This window comes from Typopeltis vanoorti, chromosome 2 (assembly GCF_054136105.1).
Source record: "Typopeltis vanoorti isolate ZY-2024b chromosome 2, IOZ_Tvanoo_1.0, whole genome shotgun sequence".
Lineage (NCBI taxonomy): Eukaryota > Metazoa > Arthropoda > Arachnida > Uropygi > Thelyphonidae > Typopeltis > Typopeltis vanoorti.
Genome location: NC_143550.1, coordinates 65,994,074 through 66,013,760, shown reverse-complemented (window position 1 = coordinate 66,013,760; position 19,687 = coordinate 65,994,074). Strand labels below are relative to the sequence as shown.

Genomic DNA, 19,687 nt, shown 5'->3' with positions numbered 1-19,687 from the left:
CGTCCATTGCTAACTTTTACATGGAACATTTTGAGCAACGTGCTCTAGGTTCCTCTCCTTTAAAATCCAAAGTCTGGCTTAGATACATTGATGATGTTTTTGCTATGGCCACCAGACATTAGCCACTCCTCAGCCACCTAAACAAACAACATAAATGCATACAATTCACAATTGAGGTTGAAAAGCAGAACACACTTCTGTTTCTAGATACACTTGTCACACATCTTCCTTCTGGCAGTCTTTCCTTCACTGTTTCCCAGAAACTGACACATACTGGTCAATATATACACAACAACAACAACTCCTATCAGCACCCAACAAGATGAATTAAAAGTTATCAGCAATACCTTACTAAAAAATGATTATAGCCAGAATACTATCAACAAAATTCTGTACAAGACCTCACTTAAAAGCAAAAATAAATGAGACTTCAATAAAACTGTAACCATTTCATACATTAAAGGGATATCAGACAAAATAAACAGAATACTACAAAAATACAACCTTAAAGCCACCTTTAAACCTCCTGCAAAATTAAAGAACTTACTCAACTCATCCAAGGATCCACTTCCTCTACTGGTGCCGCACCCTGGAGTACACCGTATTCATTGCATCTGTAATTTGCCCTATATAGGGGGGAAACAGGATGTGCAATTCCTATCAGAAAAAAGGAACATAAATGACACATTAAATATAATAACTATGGTCAAGCTGGTCTTTGTGATCATGCCCTGAACACTTTACGTAGAATTGACTGGAAAAGCACCTGTTGTTTACATCACACCAAAATATTTTATGATCGTAAATTCAAGGAGGCCTGCGAGATTCTTATCAACCACCCTAATCTTAACAATAATGATGTCTAAAAATCCCAGGAATATGAAAGGCACATATTCTACCCACTTAGCCTGTCTCCCTAAGAGTTAATTAATTATTAATAGGACCTTAGGTAATCAAGGATCTTAAATCTAATATAACTATTGTCATGTTAAATTAGGACATCATTTTTACTGTAACAAAACTGTCTATATGAAATAATGTTTCTCTGATGTTGTCTGAAATAGAATATAGCTTTGATTTAGTTATTTTATTTCATTTATTTATTGTAATTTAATTTTCACTAGAGGTCAGGCCAGTAAAATAACTGTTGAAATCATGTCTCTTCAACATGCTGTGTGAAATTTAGCTTGGAGTATAAACACATATACATCATTTGGAGTATATGTGTTTATACTCCAAATGATGACCTTAATATGAAGGTTGAAATGTCAGGAAATTAAAATAATTATTTTTAGCACGGTTGTAGAGCCATAATTTGTGTAAAATGAATGCTGATCACTGTATAACACTAAAGGAAAGGTTTCAATAAGCACAATGGTGGTTTCAGATCAGCAATGAAATTCTCTCATCTAAAGACATTTACAAACATCCATTTCCATGGCAGGCAGAATTTGAACCTGTAGCCTATTAGTTGGAGAGCAAGTTCTTTTTAACAACTCTAGCAAGCAGACTTCAACCAAATATGAAATTTTTGATCAACCAGATCAGTTGAGTACAAAGTTTGATTTCATGATTGTATTGTCCAGGACTAATAAACGTTAAATGTCTAAGCTGATGATGGAATTGATATTCAGGCCAGTGTGGAGTCTATCAAACTTAAGAATTGTAGAGGATTTCATCCAAGTTTAATATACTCCATGTAAAACTGAGCAGGCTATAGTAACCAAATCCTCTACCTAATGCATTGGTGAGTTTGTGAGTCAGAGACAAATGGCAATTCACTTTTATTACCTTGGCTTTTTACTTTCCATTCATTGCTCCTCCTCCCTCCCGCGATTAATTTTTTCCAAGAAAGAGATAAAAAAAATCTTATTTAATTGGATACAAAATGTCTCCTGCCATGATGTCATTTCTTTCGTTGTTCTGAAATGTTTTGATTCAACCCATTTTTAAGAATTCATAACACTTAAAGATAGGCTTGATGTTGGTTATTATTCATGATATTGCTTCTTAGTATAAACAACAGAGGAAAGTGAATAATTAATTTATTGAACTTTCTAATATTTTGCTTGAATTCCAACCAGGATCCTTTGAGCACAAATTTAGAAATGTGGTAGACACTCAATTAGATAGTTTTAGAAACAGTACAAATTGTAACTGAAAAGGAACTAATGTCCTATTAGGTGTGTACCCTAATAGGACTAGAACTTCTAGAGGCTCGGTAAAAAATGAAGTTAATTCAGACAAGTCTGGGTAAATGTAATCTTAGAATAACAGTCTTTCAGATCTTTGGCAAATTAACACAGTTATTATTATATAAGTCAAGTGGATATTAGATCCAGCATTATTTCAAAGCTGAATGCAAAAAACTTTCAAATTTCGTAAGTTAAGTTGACCAGAGAACTTATGGGAATACACTCCCCCAGCATTCACAAGTTGCCTTAGTATGGACAACTTAGAAGACACAGACACCACCTAAGCATCTAATGCAGCCATATTTGTTGAGGTTAGGTTTGGGAGTGCTTCATAATTGATGCTGATTCTAAAAATAGTATCTAGACATATACTGATTTTTATGGATTATAGTTGTCTTCTTCCATTTAATCATGTATGAAGGTATGTCTAAAGCATAGTCTGCCAGTCCTGACTTGGCAAACAGATGATTATGGATGTAGGTTTTATGTTCTTCAAGATAAATGCTAACAGATCTGCCAGTCTATCTGAAGTAGGCCAAGTTTGGAGGTACAAGGAACTTTATACACTCCAGGATGTACAAGAGGATAAAAATGAATCTCAAAAGAATAAGCACCTAATGCAGCCATATTTGTTGAGGTTAGGTTTGGGAGTGCTTCATAATTGATGCTGATTCTAAAAACAGTATCTAGACATATACTGATTTTTATGGATTATAGTTGTCTTCTTCCATTTAATCATGTATGAAGGTATGTATAAAGCATAGTCTGCCAGTCCTGACTTGGCAAACAGATGATTATAGATGTAGGTTTTTATGTTCTTCAAGATGAATGCTAATGGATCTGCCAGTCTATCTGAAGTAGGCTAAGTTGGAGGTACTTTATACACTCCAGGATGTACAAGAGGATAAAAATGAATCTCAAAAGGATAGGTGAAGGTTGCTAGTTGGATGTGCAGTGTGAAAGTGGTATGGAGATTATATTTGCAGAGAACAGTAGCTTTCTTTTCTGATGTTGTTGTTGTTGTCGAGTCCATTGAAGAGCGTCTAGATATGACCATGGATCTGTAGAACTGCTTTGACAATCTGTTGAACATTGACGGAGTAGAGCTTTTCTCTAGGGTTATTGTCAATTTTCTGTAGAGCAGCAGTAATTCCTGGACAAGAATAAATATGGACAGGTGTTAGTTCAACTCCTAGACAGTTTTTGCATGTTTCATAGCTTCTAATACCGTCTGGCTGAATTTTCATGTCTTTAAAATGTTCCGTCCTTAGTCTGATGATGACTGTGGTTATTTCTCTATTTTCATTAATTTCACTGATTTCATTCTTCTTCTTGATAGTTTATTTTACCAATCTTATTTTGGCGACAGCATTAGCATCAGTTAGTGATAGTGGGTGTAAATTTTGAGGTAAGTATCTTGCTTCTTTGGCTAGTCTGTTCTCTCTTTCATTGCCTTCAATATTTACATGGGCTGGTATCCATTGCAGTGTGCAGATCTTATTTTTCAAATTTCATCATCATCATCATCAAATTCCTGCCATGTACCTTCAAGGGGTGTACAGGATATGACAGTACTACATGAAAAAATTACATCATTACTAACTTCCTATCTACAATTTTCCTCCAAATCAGTCTGTTACTTGTCAAGACTCCAACATTATCAGATCTTATATTCATGAACTATTAACTATCTTAAATTTTTCAAATTTAAGATAGTTAATAGTTCATGAATTTCCTGTGTGAGATTTGTTTTTCCATTTTTTTAATGCCTCAAGTGCAGATTTTGAGTCACTGTAGATGGTTATTCCATCTGCAATGTTTATTACTGGATTTGAGAGATAGAATTTTTAAAGTCTATTTGTATGGCTGTTAATTCACAAGTAAAGGTTGAAGTTGTTTTGCCAGTTGTGGTTTTGATTTGCATTTCCTCGCCTCCAGATAGAGTTAGAAAATCCCCTGAACCTCCTTCGTTGAGTGCTTCATAAGATGATCGATCAGTGTAGGCAATGACATGGTTTGGATTGTTTAAGTGATGTTTAATGTCAAGTCCATTTCTTTTATTTTCTTGCTTTGAATCTTTTTTTCAACAAGGTTTGAGGAGATTTAAGTTTATCATTGTGTTTTTTGGTAGAATAGTGGAAAAGAATGGCTCTTTGCTTATTTCAATGGATAAGTGCTCTAAGTCAATCTGTTTTCTAATTTCATGATTATATTGTAACGTAGATGATCTCTTTAGTCTGGATTTTCTTGTCCAGCCATCGAAAGTCCTGAGTGAGATGTGATCCTGTTGGTAGCTCCTGATTCTGTTAGTGAATTTAACTGTGGAGAATTTTCTTCTGTCTTCTTGTATATGAAGCCCACACTCTTGTTGAGCTTTTAAATTATTTATGGATGAGACTGCACCTATGATAATTTCTGCTGCTCTCGATTGTACTCTGTCAAGTTTTTCTTTTGAGCTAGTAGAAGCTGGAGCCCAGATTGATGAGGCGTATTCCATAGTGAGTCATATGAGTGCTGTATATGTAGTCTTGATTATGTAGTCTTCAGTTTTGCAGCTCCCACTTTGTTCAACAAAGCCTTTTGATGATATTAAGCTTTTTAAGAGCTTTGATATATTTGTAATATGAGTTGTAAATCTCAGTTCAGTATCTAGGGTTAGGCCGAAGTATTTTGGAGACTCTGTTTTTTCTATTTTGGTATTATATATTTTGATTTTGGGGGTTGTAATTGTGTCTATTTTTTCTCTCAGTGGAGAAACTGCACAGTTTTGTTCTTTTTGGGTTTATCTGTAGTTGTTTCTTTGCCCATTTTTCTAAGCTTTTATTGAATTATTTAGGACTTTTTCAGATTGTTGAGGATTACTGCTTGTGTGCCAGATTGCTATATCACCTGCATAGCATGCTATTTTTGTGTCATATATTATGTGAGGATGGATATTGTTCATATAGACTAGAAATGGGAGTGGACTTAAAACAGAACCTTGTGGGAATCCAGCCCAAGTTTGATACATGTTGGAATAAATTCCATTAACCTTTACTTTAATTTTTCTTCCTTTCATGAAACCTGAAATCCAAATTAATGCATTCCTCTTTATTCCTGTATTATATGCAATTTTTATTAATTTTTGTCTCCAGACACGATCGTAGGCAGCTCTGAGATCCAAGAATATTGCTGTCATCGTCTTTGGTGGTTTTTCTTGAAAGCCATCTATGACTGATTGGCAAAGATAAAATAATTGATCTTCTGTACTGTGTGGAGATCTGTATGCAGTTTGGTAGAAGATCGTGTTGTTTTCTAAGAGCTAATTCATAAGTTTGGTATGTATTATTCTTTCATTTAGTTTACAGAGAGTGCTAGTCAAAGCTATTGGTCTATAGTTTTTACAGTCACTATGGTTTTTGTTAGGTTTTAGTAAGGGTATAATGTTTTCTAGATATTTAGTAGTTTACCTGCATTCCAGAAAGTGTTAAATATCTTCAGAAGGCAGTTTTTGGGTATTTTGTCCATGTTTTTAATCATATGTCCAAAGATAGGATCAATTCCAGGTGATTTGTCATGGTCAATTTGACTAATTGCTGTTTCTAGTTCTGTCATTGTGGGGTTCTGAGTAAAGATGTCTTCAGAAGGATAGGGTCTGGATTGTGTTAGCAGATGTTTTGCAATATTCCTGCACTTTTTGTCTTCTTTGTTGTATTGCAATTTGTTTACTTTAGAGTAATGTTTGGTTAGCATATTTGCCATGTGTTTGTTTGTTGCTGTATTGGTTCCCGAGGAGACTGAAGAGTGATCAGTATCTGGAAGTGTTGTGTTGTTTTAATAATCTGATGATGTTCCAGTGTTGTGAGTCTTTTCTTGGATCTAGTCTATTGCAGAATTCTTCCCACTTTTTTTGCTTGCAGTTAGAAATTTCATCTTCTATGTTTTGAGTTAATTCATTTAACTTCTTTCTGTTGTCTTCTGTATTATTTTGTTTTAACTGTTCGTTGATAATATCTCTTTCAGTGATCATAGCATTGATATTATGTTCTTTCCAAAATGGAACCCAATTGTTTTTCCTGAGTCCTCTGAGAATTAAATTTTTTGCAGTCTCTATGTTGTTAGTTAGTTCTAGTAGTTGCTGATCACATTCTTTACTAGTGGGTGTGCTAGTCAGTGGCATATTTAGGTATTTCCTGCCCCTAGGCCCACAGAAAGTGCCTCCCCTCATATTTAATGAACATGTTGATTTACATGCATAATCTATTTATATCGTAAATTTGTAATATATATATATGTATATATATAGTTCAGTGCCCTTGTGATATCGCTCTCTCAATTTGTAGAACTGCCAAGTTGCTGAGCCATTCTTCTGTCATAGTTGTTCTATGGTAGTCCTTCAACCTTTTGAGGACAGAAAACGATTGTTCAGCTGAGCAATTTGTTGTCATTTTACACAGAAAAATCGTAACAGCAGTGTCCAGATTGGGGTATATACACTATAGGGCTTCCTGACGAATTTTCTGTGAAAGTTGTAGGAATGTATTTATTTCTAAGCCATTTGATTTCAGGTGCGGAATGAAGTGCAGACATTTGTTTACAAATTCAGGTTCAATAACAGTCGAAAAGTGTCGAAGTTTTTTTTTTGCCCCCTTTTATGATGTCCTTTTCACATATCACATGCATTGTTGTGAGAAACCGGAACTTCTTGAAGAGGGTTTCATACGACACTTTTCTTCGATTCATTTCGAATGAAAGATTGTGCAAAATTTTGTCATAAGAATCAGTTTTGAGACTGACAGATGGATTGTACTCGTCTTCATTTTTGTTACTTTCATCTGCGCTGTCGTCAAAAAACCTGGTGTGTGTTTTCTTCCTCTTTTTTTCTCTTCCTCATACAAGTCAACTCCACTAAGTTTCTTGCCCTGTTCTTCATAGGATTCATAGAGTTACACTAGTTCTTTGAAATATTCTTCGAGGGACCCGTGCAGATCACACACAGTTCCTATATCAATGTTTACACTTTGTAATTTCTTGCTTGTGGCATTCATTCTTGCGAGAATATCACCCCATAGACAGGTCATGATCCCAATGTCCAGTGACTGAAGTTGCTGTAGAATCCCACTTGCTTCGCATCGTGTAACTTTCTTCTGGGTGGTGTCATTTTCGATTTCAGACAAAGTGAAAATTATTTCCTTTCATCCCTCATGAAGACTCGATAGGCATCATCACGAGCTAACCAACGAGTAGGCGAAGGACGTTTGATTACTTTTGCAGACGTTTCCAGATGCTTTCTTAGAACACTCCACCGACGTGTTGAAGAATTGAAAAATACGTACAGTTTCTGCAGGACATCAAAAATGCGGAAGCGTACCGACAGGATTTGGCAGCGCAAGTACCAACTAGAGGCAGAGAATGTCCAGCGCATGGTGTGAATTCTGCCAATGGATTTATTTCAAGAATTCTTGCTTGTAGTCCTGTGTACTTGCCTGACATGTTACTAGCATTATCATATGCCTGCCCTCTGCAATTTGCTACATCAATTCCAAGCTCGTTTAGTGAAGTTAAAACCACTTCTTGTAACTCTTCAGATTTGTGACTTATGTTAGGAATGAAATGCAAGAAACGCTCCACATGAGTTCCATGTTCTTTCACATATCGTACAATGAAAGACAGCTGATCAACATGAGACAAGTCTGGTGTTGAATCAACACTTATGGAATAGTACTTAGCTATTTTAAGTTCTTCCACAATAAATTTGATTGCTTTTTCGCCCATTATTTTAATAAATTCCACATATGGGGGAAAGGAAAGATAGGAAATGAAACCTTTTCCTTTTTTCCCACTTTTGGCAATGTGCTCAGCAAGAAAGGGATCAAATTCACTAATTAACTCTAGACACATTACATTTCCATTATGCACAGAATCGAAATTGTCATCCTTTCCCCTCAAAGCAAGTCCTCTACTGGCCAATGTTTTTACAACTGCAACTGCTCGTTTTAACACCGTCTTGTAGTACTTAATTTCTTCTTCCAGTTGCTGAGTTATTTGTAAGTCAATTCTCCCTGTAAGATTTGCTCTTTGTTTCAGAGCTATCAGACAGTTCATATGACTAGTTGCTTTCTCGTGATGACTCACTCGTGCTTCTGCATTTTTCCAGTCATTAAATCCACTGACAAAGTGACTACCATCAGCCCACCACCACCAAAAAGGCGACAAGGTGCACAGAAGATCTTTCTGGTACTAGGAGAGTAAACAAGAAATTCTCTTATTATTTTTTTGCCATTAATCAGATTTCTCTCAATGAGTTTCTTAGAAACATGTCTTACTTTGTCAGGATAAGCGCTTTGTGATTTTGAAAGATCACTGTCTAAATTTTGTGGAAACCCATTAACTGCGATATACTCGTTTGTTACGCCATTTAGAATCCACTCAGTTGGGTCATTACTCACTATCACCTGTGCTGCCAAATTGTTGGGATTTGTTGTAGGCACGTCATTTGAAACAAATTCAATTTCCATATCCTCAACCACTTCTTGTTCTTTTTCCAAATCATAATTACTATTAACAGATACCGATGCAAAAAAAACTGCTCAGTTTTCTTATCTTTGATACTACTTTGTTAATTTTCGCTTCCTTTTCTTTTCTCCTCTTCTTATATTCACTACCACTAAGTCGCTTTCTACGTTGCTCGTGTTTTAAAATTTAAATAGTAATATAAAACATGCAGGAAGTATCGGAATGATTTTCACAATTTATAACTTTTTAAAAGTATAAGTACCTCCACTCTGATCACAACATATGACAAGGTACTGAAAACTAAAAAATAATTTCAGATTTAGGACGTCTTAACTTCCACAAAGATATCAGGATACTCTTTAGTTCAGTTAAGAGTTGAAGGAAGGGCAACAATTAACCATCTTAATTTGAATTCGAATAATAAAGAAGAAAAAGTTGTTACAATTAGTAAGAATAATACTGACACAAAAATAATTTGCATCAATCTCTCCCGACCGCGATCCCTATTGTGTTTGTGTCAGGTTACCAACAACAATACAGCAGCTTTCCATGCACGAGTCTTGGTCTGTATAGTTATGCAGAATCTGATTACATGCCAGTATGATTGCAGACTAAACTTACAATGGGGGAAAAGAAAAATATTTCTCTACCTGTGAGAAATACCGGCATATAAGGAACATGTTATAATTACAAATATGAGAGCCTGGAAATTTTTGCCGCCCCTTAAAATTTGCCTCTCTAGGCCCAGCCCTATACCTAAATACGCCCGCTGGTGCTAGTGCAATATGTTTCTAATAGTTGTGTATATTTAGGCCAATTTGCTTTTCTGAAGTTCCAAGATCTCTTTGTCTGTGGTTTTTGGTCTAACTGCAAATTGATGGTTGTGATAATAGGTCTATGATGGCATTCTTTAGTATTTTCCACTGGGTAAGACTCTCAGTTTAATAATTTACTGCGGTGATGTGTAATGCTGATTCTGGGCCTGTTGTTTTTGAGAGATATGTATTTTGTTTGTTGTTTATGATCTCAAGGTTTAGATCATCAATTATCTCTTCTATTTGTGCTCCTTTCTGATCTAGTTGTGGGGAGTCCCAAGTTGGGCTTTTGGCATTTAGATCTTCTAAAAGGATCTTTGTATCTGACGTTGTTTGACTTAGTTGTTGAAATAGTTCTGTATTTATAGCTGTGTTATCTGGATGATATGCATTGACTATTGTAATAATGCATTTTGATAGAAATATCTTGACGGCTTGAGCCTCTGTGTTACTCTTTATACTACTGTTTGTAGTTGATACGATTTCTTTATATTTAATGTATTTGTTCCTAGGAGTATAGCTAGACCTCTGCCAGAACGATCCAGTCTGTCTTTCCTTAATGTTGAATAGCCTTTGATTTGAAGCTTCAAATTCTGATTTAGTTCGTTTCTTGTAAGTATGCAATGTGGATATTATTTTTGTATAAAATGTTCTTAAGTTCTTCCATCTTTTTTTGAGTGCCAGTGATGTGTAGCTGAAGTAATTTGAGAGTCCTCATAGCATATTTCTCATCAAGATCCCGTACTGCGGCTCTCGATGCATCGGCTACCCCAGACATCTTTTCTGATGTGCCTTGAATATAAGGATTGGAAATAGTTTTGCTGTTATCTTTTGTGTTGATTGTTGGATGGGTTGGGGCATGCAGTATTTTATATGTTCCATAGGGTTTTAGCCATTGACTAAAAAAAAGTGTAGGCAGGAGTCTGTCATAGCCCCCTGGGTCTATGTATTTTGAGATGTCATACTGTTGGAATGGGTAATGGTATGATTACTTGTGTGAGTACTTTGAAGTGTCTATGGATTTCCTATAAACATCAAAGGATAATGATCCATTATATAATCATGTAATTACTGTCTAAAAAAGGGAGAGAATTTTTAGTTTCATTTTCTACAGTGAAGTATATTTTTATCTGTGGCTGTTTTAAATGCCCTAAAAATCTGTCTGGGCCATGAGGCCAAACAGCCAACACATCACCCACATATTATAGCCAAACTCTCAGTTTATGTGTGACTGTATTGAGTGCTTGATTTTTTATAGCAGTTCTATCTAGTTTATTTATTTTTCCTTTTCATAAAAAAAATCCTTAAAAGGTGGTGAATTTCAATAATTCAAATATGTCAGAAAGATAAATGTGGCTGATAAAGTCCCGCATGTTCATTGATGAACAGTGAAGTAATGTCAGGACAGACCATGTCTAAATCTTTTAGACTAAGGGTTTCTGTTATGGTTTTAAAGTGAATAGAATTTTTAATAAAGGAGGGAGAGTAGCCCATGAGGAGAAGTGATTTAGTCAGGTCTTTCGTAAGTTTACATGTGGAATTGTTAGATGCAGGAAGATAACGTTTTTTGAATTTTTGGGATCCCATCTCTAAGATGGTTTAATATGGTAAGGTTTTAGTTTTTTGTCATCATATTTTTCAACTGAAGATGTAACTTTTAAAATAATTTATGGAGGTGGGGGTCTGAAAGTTCTGATGAACACCTAGAACAAAAAATATTAAAGCAAATGATATAACCACAAGAAAGAACAGACAAGAATATAAGTTACCTTTATAACTCTGCTACTAGTATGTTCTTTCTTGTTGTTATATCAGTTGCTTTAAAGCCATTTTTGTCTAGGTGTTTATCAGAACTTTCCAGATCCCTCTTGTATATACTCTTTCTTTTGAGGCTTTGTAGGATCCAAGTCTGTAATCTGTTATAATCAGTTAAGCCCGTACTGACAGTGGCATTACCCTTTTTAGGTGTTTTATAATTTTATGTTGTTGTTATTGTATAACTTTTTAAGGGCTAATATTTTTTCACATGGAATGTTGCAGTTGGATGATTTGGATTTTGTTAGTATTCTTGCCCAAACTAAACGAATATTGTTAGCCACAGTAAGATGGTGATCATAGATACCACATTCCACAGTGTATAATTCTTAAAAAGCTGGTACTTTCTTGGGAGTGATGGCAAAATTATGTCTACAACTGAGAGCATTGATAGTGTGTGCTGTTAGTTGTGACAATAAATTGCTGTAGTTGCTGTTTGCCTGTTGAAGAGCTTCATATGTTTTCAAGTGAATGGTTCTTGACTTTATTGGAGTTATTTCACTTTCACACAAATCAATTGATATCGTCACAAAATTTGTTTTGTTTAAATCTTCACAAAGTTGCTGAAACAACAGTGGCTCAATCACATTAACAATGACAGCTTCACATTTTGTTCTATCCAGTCTAAACTTTCTTTCAAAAAGCTTTGATCTCAATTTAGATGAATAATTGGCAGACTTAAAGCTGAGATTGTGAATAGCAACATGAAATGCAAAAGTTACTTCTTTAGCAGCTATTAAAAATTCTTTGTCACTTGGATCGGCACCTTTAAAATATGACAGTATCTTTGAGGAAGTTCCTGCCGCTGCTAGACTAGCCTTATGTTTCGCACATGTCAAGTGCTTTTTTATGTCCGAACACCCTCCATGAGCCACAGAAAATTCTGAAGAGTACTGTTCACATTTCACTTTGTCAATATGACCACAAACGTTTTTCAAAAATGGATAATCCTTTTTTAATTCATCCATAAACACACAGTTTCTTTTTGGCATTTTGGGGTTAAATTAATTTAATGAAGTAAAAAAAAAAAATCACAAGCAACACGCCGAAAAGAAACACCGACTCACAATCTAAACTCGACTAAGATTGCGCATGCTCAACAATGACTTGCGATGTAGCATACAGGCCAGAGTCAAAGTGGGGTGTCTGTGTTGCCTAATCGCCATTTTCCAAGGCTGCACTTTTTGTACTGCATGTATATTCTGCACTTTTAAATTTTTACCAAATAACCAGGACAAAATGACAAACTGGCCGGGATGCCGGGACGTATGGTAAGCCTAGGCATAGGTCTTCATTGTTATTCAAAACAGTGCTTCATGGTATAACACCAGAGGAAAATGAATACTTGATTTATTGAATTTATTGATATTTCTCTGGATTTCCAACTAGCATCCTCAGAATACAAAACTGCAAAGTAGTAGGCACATATTTCTAGGAACAGTTCAAATTGTAACTGAAAAAGGAACTAATGTCCTAAAAGTATCCTCTAGGGCTGTGTTTCTCAACCTGTGGTCCGTGGAACACAGGTGGTCCGCAGGCAAGCTTAAATTAATTAAATAAATATATATTTTTTAATTATCCAAACAAAACAAATTAAAATCCAATAAGTAAGTAAAAATTATTGAAATCAGATGGAGACTTAAAAAAAACAACAGATAGCATCAGAATGTTCAAAGGCAGAAGCAATAAAACTATATTGTTGTTCACTTCACCCCTCTTTTATTATTCGTCTTTCTGCTGCTACAAATTTAGCAGCAGAAAGACGAATAATAAAAGAGGGGTGACGTGAACAACAGTATAGTTTTATTGTTTCCGCCTTCTCTTGCTGTTTTGTCAGATTTGAAGTGAACATGTGTTATCCACATTTCAACCAATTGCTTGTTATTTATTGATTTTTATTATTGAAGGTTTCCATCCTTCAACCAATGCTCAGTATATCTTCAGAAGTGCTAAGCTTGGACAAAGTGTGTCATAAGTTAACCCCAGTATTTATATATTTATATATTTTTCAGAAACGTTTTTTAATAATGGAAAAGTGGCTTAGAACTTTGAAAAAAAGAGCAAATGAAACAGGTGATGCTAACCCTAATTGTGAACACGTGTTGTAACGGGGAGTAAATCTGATACTATTCAAGTAGAAGAAACAAGCAGTTTAAAGAAAAAGTACAGTAGGATTCGGGTGTACTTGGTGTGAAGATGAAAGTGAACAGAAATCTCAATGTGTTTTGTGTTATGAGTGTTGTCGACCAAGTGCATGAAACTTGCGGAACTCAGGTGACATTTAGAAACTAAACATTGTGATGTGAAAAATAAACCAATTGAATTTTTTCAGCGATACTTAGGGATATTAAATCATGGGAAAGATATAGTTTCGGCCATGAGTTCCATTAAGAGCAAGGCACTGGAAGCATCCTATCTCTTAGTTTGTTCATAGCGAAAACAGGGAAACCTCATTCTATCAGGGAATATTTACTACTTCCAGCTATAAAAGATGTGATAAAAACTATGTTTGGCAACGAGTTACTAAAAGATCTTGATTTAATTCCTCTTTCAAATGACACTGTTGTTCACAGAATTAATGATATGGCAGGTGACGTAGAATCTCAGTTAATCGAAAGAGTTAAGAAGAGCCCTTATTATGCATTGCAAATAGATGAGACTACTGATGTTACAAATGATGCACAGTTAATATGCTGTGTAAGATATGCGCATGATAACAACATTCATGATGATATTCTGTTTTATAGAACTTTGCCATCCCAAACAACTGGAGAAGAAATATTCCACATACTCAATAATTACATAATACACAAAGGGATCCAGTGGGGAAAATGTATAGGCTTCTGTTCAAATGGAGCTCACACCCTTACAGGCAGGCATAGTGGGATTGCTTCTATGGGCAAGTAAGTAGCTCTGGATATGAATTGGGTACATTATTTCATACATAGGGAAGTTTTAGCCTCCAAAGGAATGCCACACCAGAATTTAAACTGTGCTATACAATGCTGCAGAGCTAGTTAATTTTATTAAAGTTCGAACGTTAAATAACAGGTTATTTTCAGAACTCTGCGATGAAATGGGAATGAATATATACAACTTTTGCTCCATTCTGAAATTCGCTAGCTTTCCAGGGGCCAAGTACTGATAAGCTTATTTCAATTAAGGCAAGAAGTTTTATTGTTTGTAAATGAAAGTGATTCTGATTTTGCGTCACTCGTTGTTGACAAAGCATGGTTATCAACACTATCTTATCTTTCAGACATTTTTTTTTAAATTAAATGAACTAAATTTCTCCTTTCAGGGAAATTCTTGAACTGTTCTTGATGCCTATGACAAAATAAAGGCATTCGAGAAAAAACTGGTTTTATGGATTAATTATGTAAAAGACAGACACCTTTTCACCTTTTCCAACATTGGAATCCTTTTTAATGGAAAATGATATTTTTATTGATTCTGAGTTTTTCTGGAAAGGGTTTGTGACCCCTAAAAAATCTAAAATGGAATTTTGAAACATATTTTCCGAATAACTTTTATAAGAAATTTCTGTGGGTTTCGCGATCCATTTCAGGCTTGCAGTCACAAGAACGACCTTTCGTTATCAAAAAAAGAACAGTTAATTGAGCTTTCAAGTGACAGTGGACTTAAAATGCAATTCTGTGATCTTGGTTTGACTTGATTTTGGATCTCGCATTCACTGAGAAGTGAATTTCCCGAATTATCTGAAGAGGCATTGAAAATCATCATGCAGCTTTCTACAACCTATCTTTGTGAGAAAGGATTATTTTCATTCCTCCTTCAAATAAAAACAAAATACTGAAATAGTCTTATTGTGTGTGCTGATCTTCGACTGAAGTTGACCAATATTGAACCAGATATCCAGCAACTCTGCAAGCACCCAGAAGCTCACCCATCGCATTAAAAGTAAGTAGTAACATAATTATATCATGTTATTTATTTGTTTAATAAAAATTAAAACTTTGTTCAATGATGATACACTTTTATCATTTACTTCCCATTTAATTATTATAATTATGTTTCCATGTGTATTCAAAACATGTTTTTAGATTTATTATGTTATAAACGGCACAGTTTTTCCGAAATGTTGATAATTCCTACGCAGGTTTTTAAAAAAATTACAAAAAGTCAAAATGACGTATAGGAAAATAAATTAAAAACACTATGCTTATTTTTGAAGTAAAACTCTAATTCCAACATTCTAAAATGTTATTTTTCTTGCTTTTCTGTTCGCAAAATCGTTGATGACATTATTGAACTCTATTTCATCACTCAGCTGCTGTTTTATAGACAATATGGCAAGATTTCTTAAACTCCAAAAAAAAAAGTGCCACCCGAGGGATCATCTCCCCTTTCCCCTCCTCCCCAGCTACACCTCTGTAACTTAGTGGTCCATAGAATTGTTTTTGGCATTTTACTGGTCCTTGGGCTTAAAAAGGTTGAGAAACGCTGCTCTAGGGAGACCAGATAAAAATGAGGTGAATTCATAAAACTCAGGGTAGTATGTTGAAAGTTTATTTTTCACTAGGTTAGACTATAATAAATTTAGTTTAATCCTTTATCCCAGTGAGAGCAAACAAAGTTTGCGCCTGAAAATATCTTCATGACCAAATATAGTGTTGTACTATCTTACCTAGGTAAGTAGTACCACACCAGGCAACTCGTAGCAAAGGTCGAGAAAGCTACCAACACTCCTAGGCAACTCCTATAGGTAAAGATGACCTTGCTACTGCTTCTGCCTGGTATCTCCAACTCTGGACCTGGCTCCCACTGAAGAGACCTCAATAAAGGTCGAAACTAGTCTGGGTAGTAGCCAATCCCTTAATGCATAACAGTATACATATCCACAAGGAGATGGGTTTTGCATTATGGGAGATACTGGGATAGGAATGTTGGTAGCTTGCTCCACCTTTGCTACGAGTTGCCTGGTGTTGTACTACTTACCCAGGTAAGATAGTACAACACTATATTCAGTCCTGAAGATATTTTCAGGCTCAAACTTTGTTTGCTCTCACTGGATAAAGGATTAAACTAAATTTATTTATTAATATCAGGGTAATATGGTCTGTTTGTGAAAAGCCAGTCTTCACATTCAAATTACCATTTGGTTTCTTTCACTTCAACTTAAGTAATGGAATAACCATTAACAGCTGACTTCTCTATGTGTAGAGATCCCTCAACTAATAAATAGTTTCCAGAATGGATTCTGCCATTATCGACGAAGAGAGATTTCCTTACTTTTAAAAACCACCACCCATCCTTGAACAGATACCATGGGAAAACTTTGAAGAATGTCAAGTGATTGCTCTAGATACCTCTTGAGGCATTCTATTGTTTGGAACAAAGCCCTATTAAGTAAGCTCTCATCCTGTGATTTACTTTCATATGCCTGCAGCTGGCTTATTACCTGCTTTCTCTGCAATTACACATTGTGTGATGATGGATGGATGGATCGGTATATTTAGAATTTGCAATGAATGCAGGGGCTCCAAAAGACTGTTATTTCACTTTTTCTTTTCTGTATATTTATAACTTTCTCCAATAAACTGTAAATCCACTACTGTGATGGTGTGCTCTATTCATCTTTCTCATTTAATAAACCTTTTGCAATGCAAATGAATATTGACAATCCTAAATTCTGATCTTAACCCCGTTCTTCAATGGGTTTCTGAACTGCACTGAAGAACTGAACTTTGTAAATTTTGATACTAGTAAACCTGAGTACTATTTTATTTCTTTATTTAAAAAAAAAAAAAAGTCTTACTTTTGACAGCACATGAATCTGGATAATATAAGGTTTTTCTTCTTGGTATAGTTCAAAACTCCACTTGGTCCTAGCATAATTATTACAACACTGTCTCAGCAATCAAGGAATTAGATTTTCTTTTTTGCTCAAGGCATTTACTTCTGAATGGCTAGTAACTTTACACAAATCAAATCCATGCAACCATTGAATACTGCTGTTACATTTGAAGTAGTGCTATTAAGAGCTACTTAAAATCCTTGATTCAGTACAGAGAAGAGCAGTTTGTTCAGTAAACTGTTAACTGACCTTATTGCTGAAACAGTTCACTCCACTTTCTTTCACAGAGATGTTCACTTTCCTCTCCTTGCACTTTGAAAAAATATTTTCACTGTCACTTTTTTATTATAATTAACATTAGCAGTTTCCTCTTTTTTTCTCTAAATCTATTAAAATGCATTTAGTAATTAGTCAACATTCTTTCAAGTTCAACTTCCAACTTACAGAACTAATTTTTCCTCTTCATTCATTTCTTCTGTTAGCCCTCTTCTTTGGCATGTTCTGAAGGGTCGTTAACAATTTTTTTCCCTCTCTTGATCTTTTTGCTCATCCAAGGTAGTAATGCACATTAGGTTTTACAACCTTGTCTGTCTGTAATTACCATTAAAAATAAATAAATAATTGCTATATGTGAAAGGCAATTTAGATTTTTCTTGGTTTAAAACAAACAAAAAACGCTAATGAATTTACATAATGTAATTATGTTAATTACATTGTTACTATTACTATTTATGTTGATTTTATATAATATGCTAATTAAAATCATGAATGAATTAACATCTGTAATTAGCATAAATCTGAATTTGATAACAATTACTTAGGATTAGTATCATTCTGAAGAAAATTTTATTTAGATTAAAATAATTTAATATGAGAATGACAACTTTGTACAGTAATAACTCTCCTACTTCCTCTTTTCTAATGAAAAATTTTCTTCAGGATTGTCATTTACAGTTAGAAAACAACTGCTAAAAGTATTGATATATCCTTATGTAAAAGCAGTTTATCATGAAATGATTAGTTCTTTCTGTTTAATGAACTTCAGGTCCTGTACGTAGAAAACTTATGCGTATTCTAGACAGTTTTGAATTTACCCAGTCATATCCAGCTTCACCACTCTGGGAATATTTTGATGTATTTGAGGTAGAAAGAGCAATGAAAGAATGTGAAGTTAGAGAAGCAAATGGTCCAATGTTAGTAAATATAGAGGAATTGCACAAGAGACTTATAGAAGAAGTAGCTACTCTCCATAATATAACTATTTTGGACAAGCGACCTTTAGTTGCACAGGTAAGCATACGTTTGATGGGTTTTTTCCCTTAGTATTTATGAACTGGTTTTATAAGGGTACAGTGATTTAGATGGAATAATTTTGAGTTGATAAGCTCCATATTCAAATTTCCATAGCTGTTGCTATGATTCATGACGAAATTTCTGGAACAAAAAAATCCATGAAAACTCAATGCAAATAAATAATTTACTAACTAAATTAATTATTTACAAGCTGATTTTTCGTTATCTCAAGTGGCATTATCAGAGGCAATGTAACAGTACACACACACACACTGTGAAGACAAGAAATGAAATGACTCCTGGATATCAATAACAGTGGGTAATGGTGGTGCTCTTCATGGTGATTCCTGTTATTAATGCCAACGGTGGATAGGGTAGTACCTGTGCAATCCAATTTGTTTATTGATACCTGATTTCTGTAAAACTTGTGCAGTTTCCAGGAAAGTCTCTCTTCTTTAAACTGGAATTAGGCAAGTAGCCTGGCTTTCTTCCATCTGATAAAATGGTCCTCCAGGACATGTTGTGCTAGTCTGCTTTTTGGTTGTCTGTACTGGATGTATTTTATGTTCTTTTTTTTTCTGTAAGGAGATGCTGTACACACCTAAGAAGGAGAGGGAAGATCCTAGCAATTCTTGATTTGTCTCAGGAAGGCAAAAAACTTTGGTTCAGAGTTTTGTAGATTGTTTTAATTCTATATTATTTTAGGAGGGATCCTAGTTTATTCATTGTACCTTTGATGTAGGATGAAGATATTTTGTTTTTATATTGAGCCCATGCATGAGAGGTTGATTGATCAACCTATACTACATTAGTACCATGTATGAGTAGTGGGTTGGGAAAGGAGGTACTTGTTCACATTTGATTTAAATGACTGTGTATTGTATTCCTTGGGGAACACAATAGGGGAAAGACTGTTTCACAGTACAGCAGTTGTAGGGATGAAGGAGGAGGAAAAGAAACTTGTTATGTGGGTTTCAAGGTGCACTGTGAATGGATGTTGAGCAGCAGCTGCACGTGTTCCGGTGAGCTTAATACTAAATGGGAAAATTATTGCTGCTATTTCAGATGAACATTTTCTATGGAAATATTTGTAGAATACACATGTTGCAGAGACCAATTGTCTGTGCAAAAGTATGTGTGTGTGGGGGGGGGGGAGAGTGAGTTGGTAAGAGATGGGGTCATTAATAAGTCTAATTGCTCTCTGTATTGAGTCAAGCATTGTGAGGGATATTTTGGGGCCTCCCACCCATATGTGA

At 35.0% G+C, this 19,687-nt stretch overlaps 1 protein-coding gene across 3 annotated transcripts in view; it reads left to right on the top strand.

Annotated features, from left to right (window-relative positions):
* Nup205 (nuclear pore complex protein Nup205) overlaps positions 1-19,687 on the top strand; it is a 610,691-nt gene that overhangs the window by 389,903 nt on the left and 201,101 nt on the right. For all 3 annotated transcript variants that reach the window (XM_090405724.1, XM_090405715.1, XM_090405707.1), the window contains exon 25: positions 18,184-18,428. In XM_090405724.1, coding sequence (XP_090261850.1) covers positions 18,184-18,428 — 245 coding nt within the window. The remainder of the gene's footprint in view (positions 1-18,183; positions 18,429-19,687) is intronic.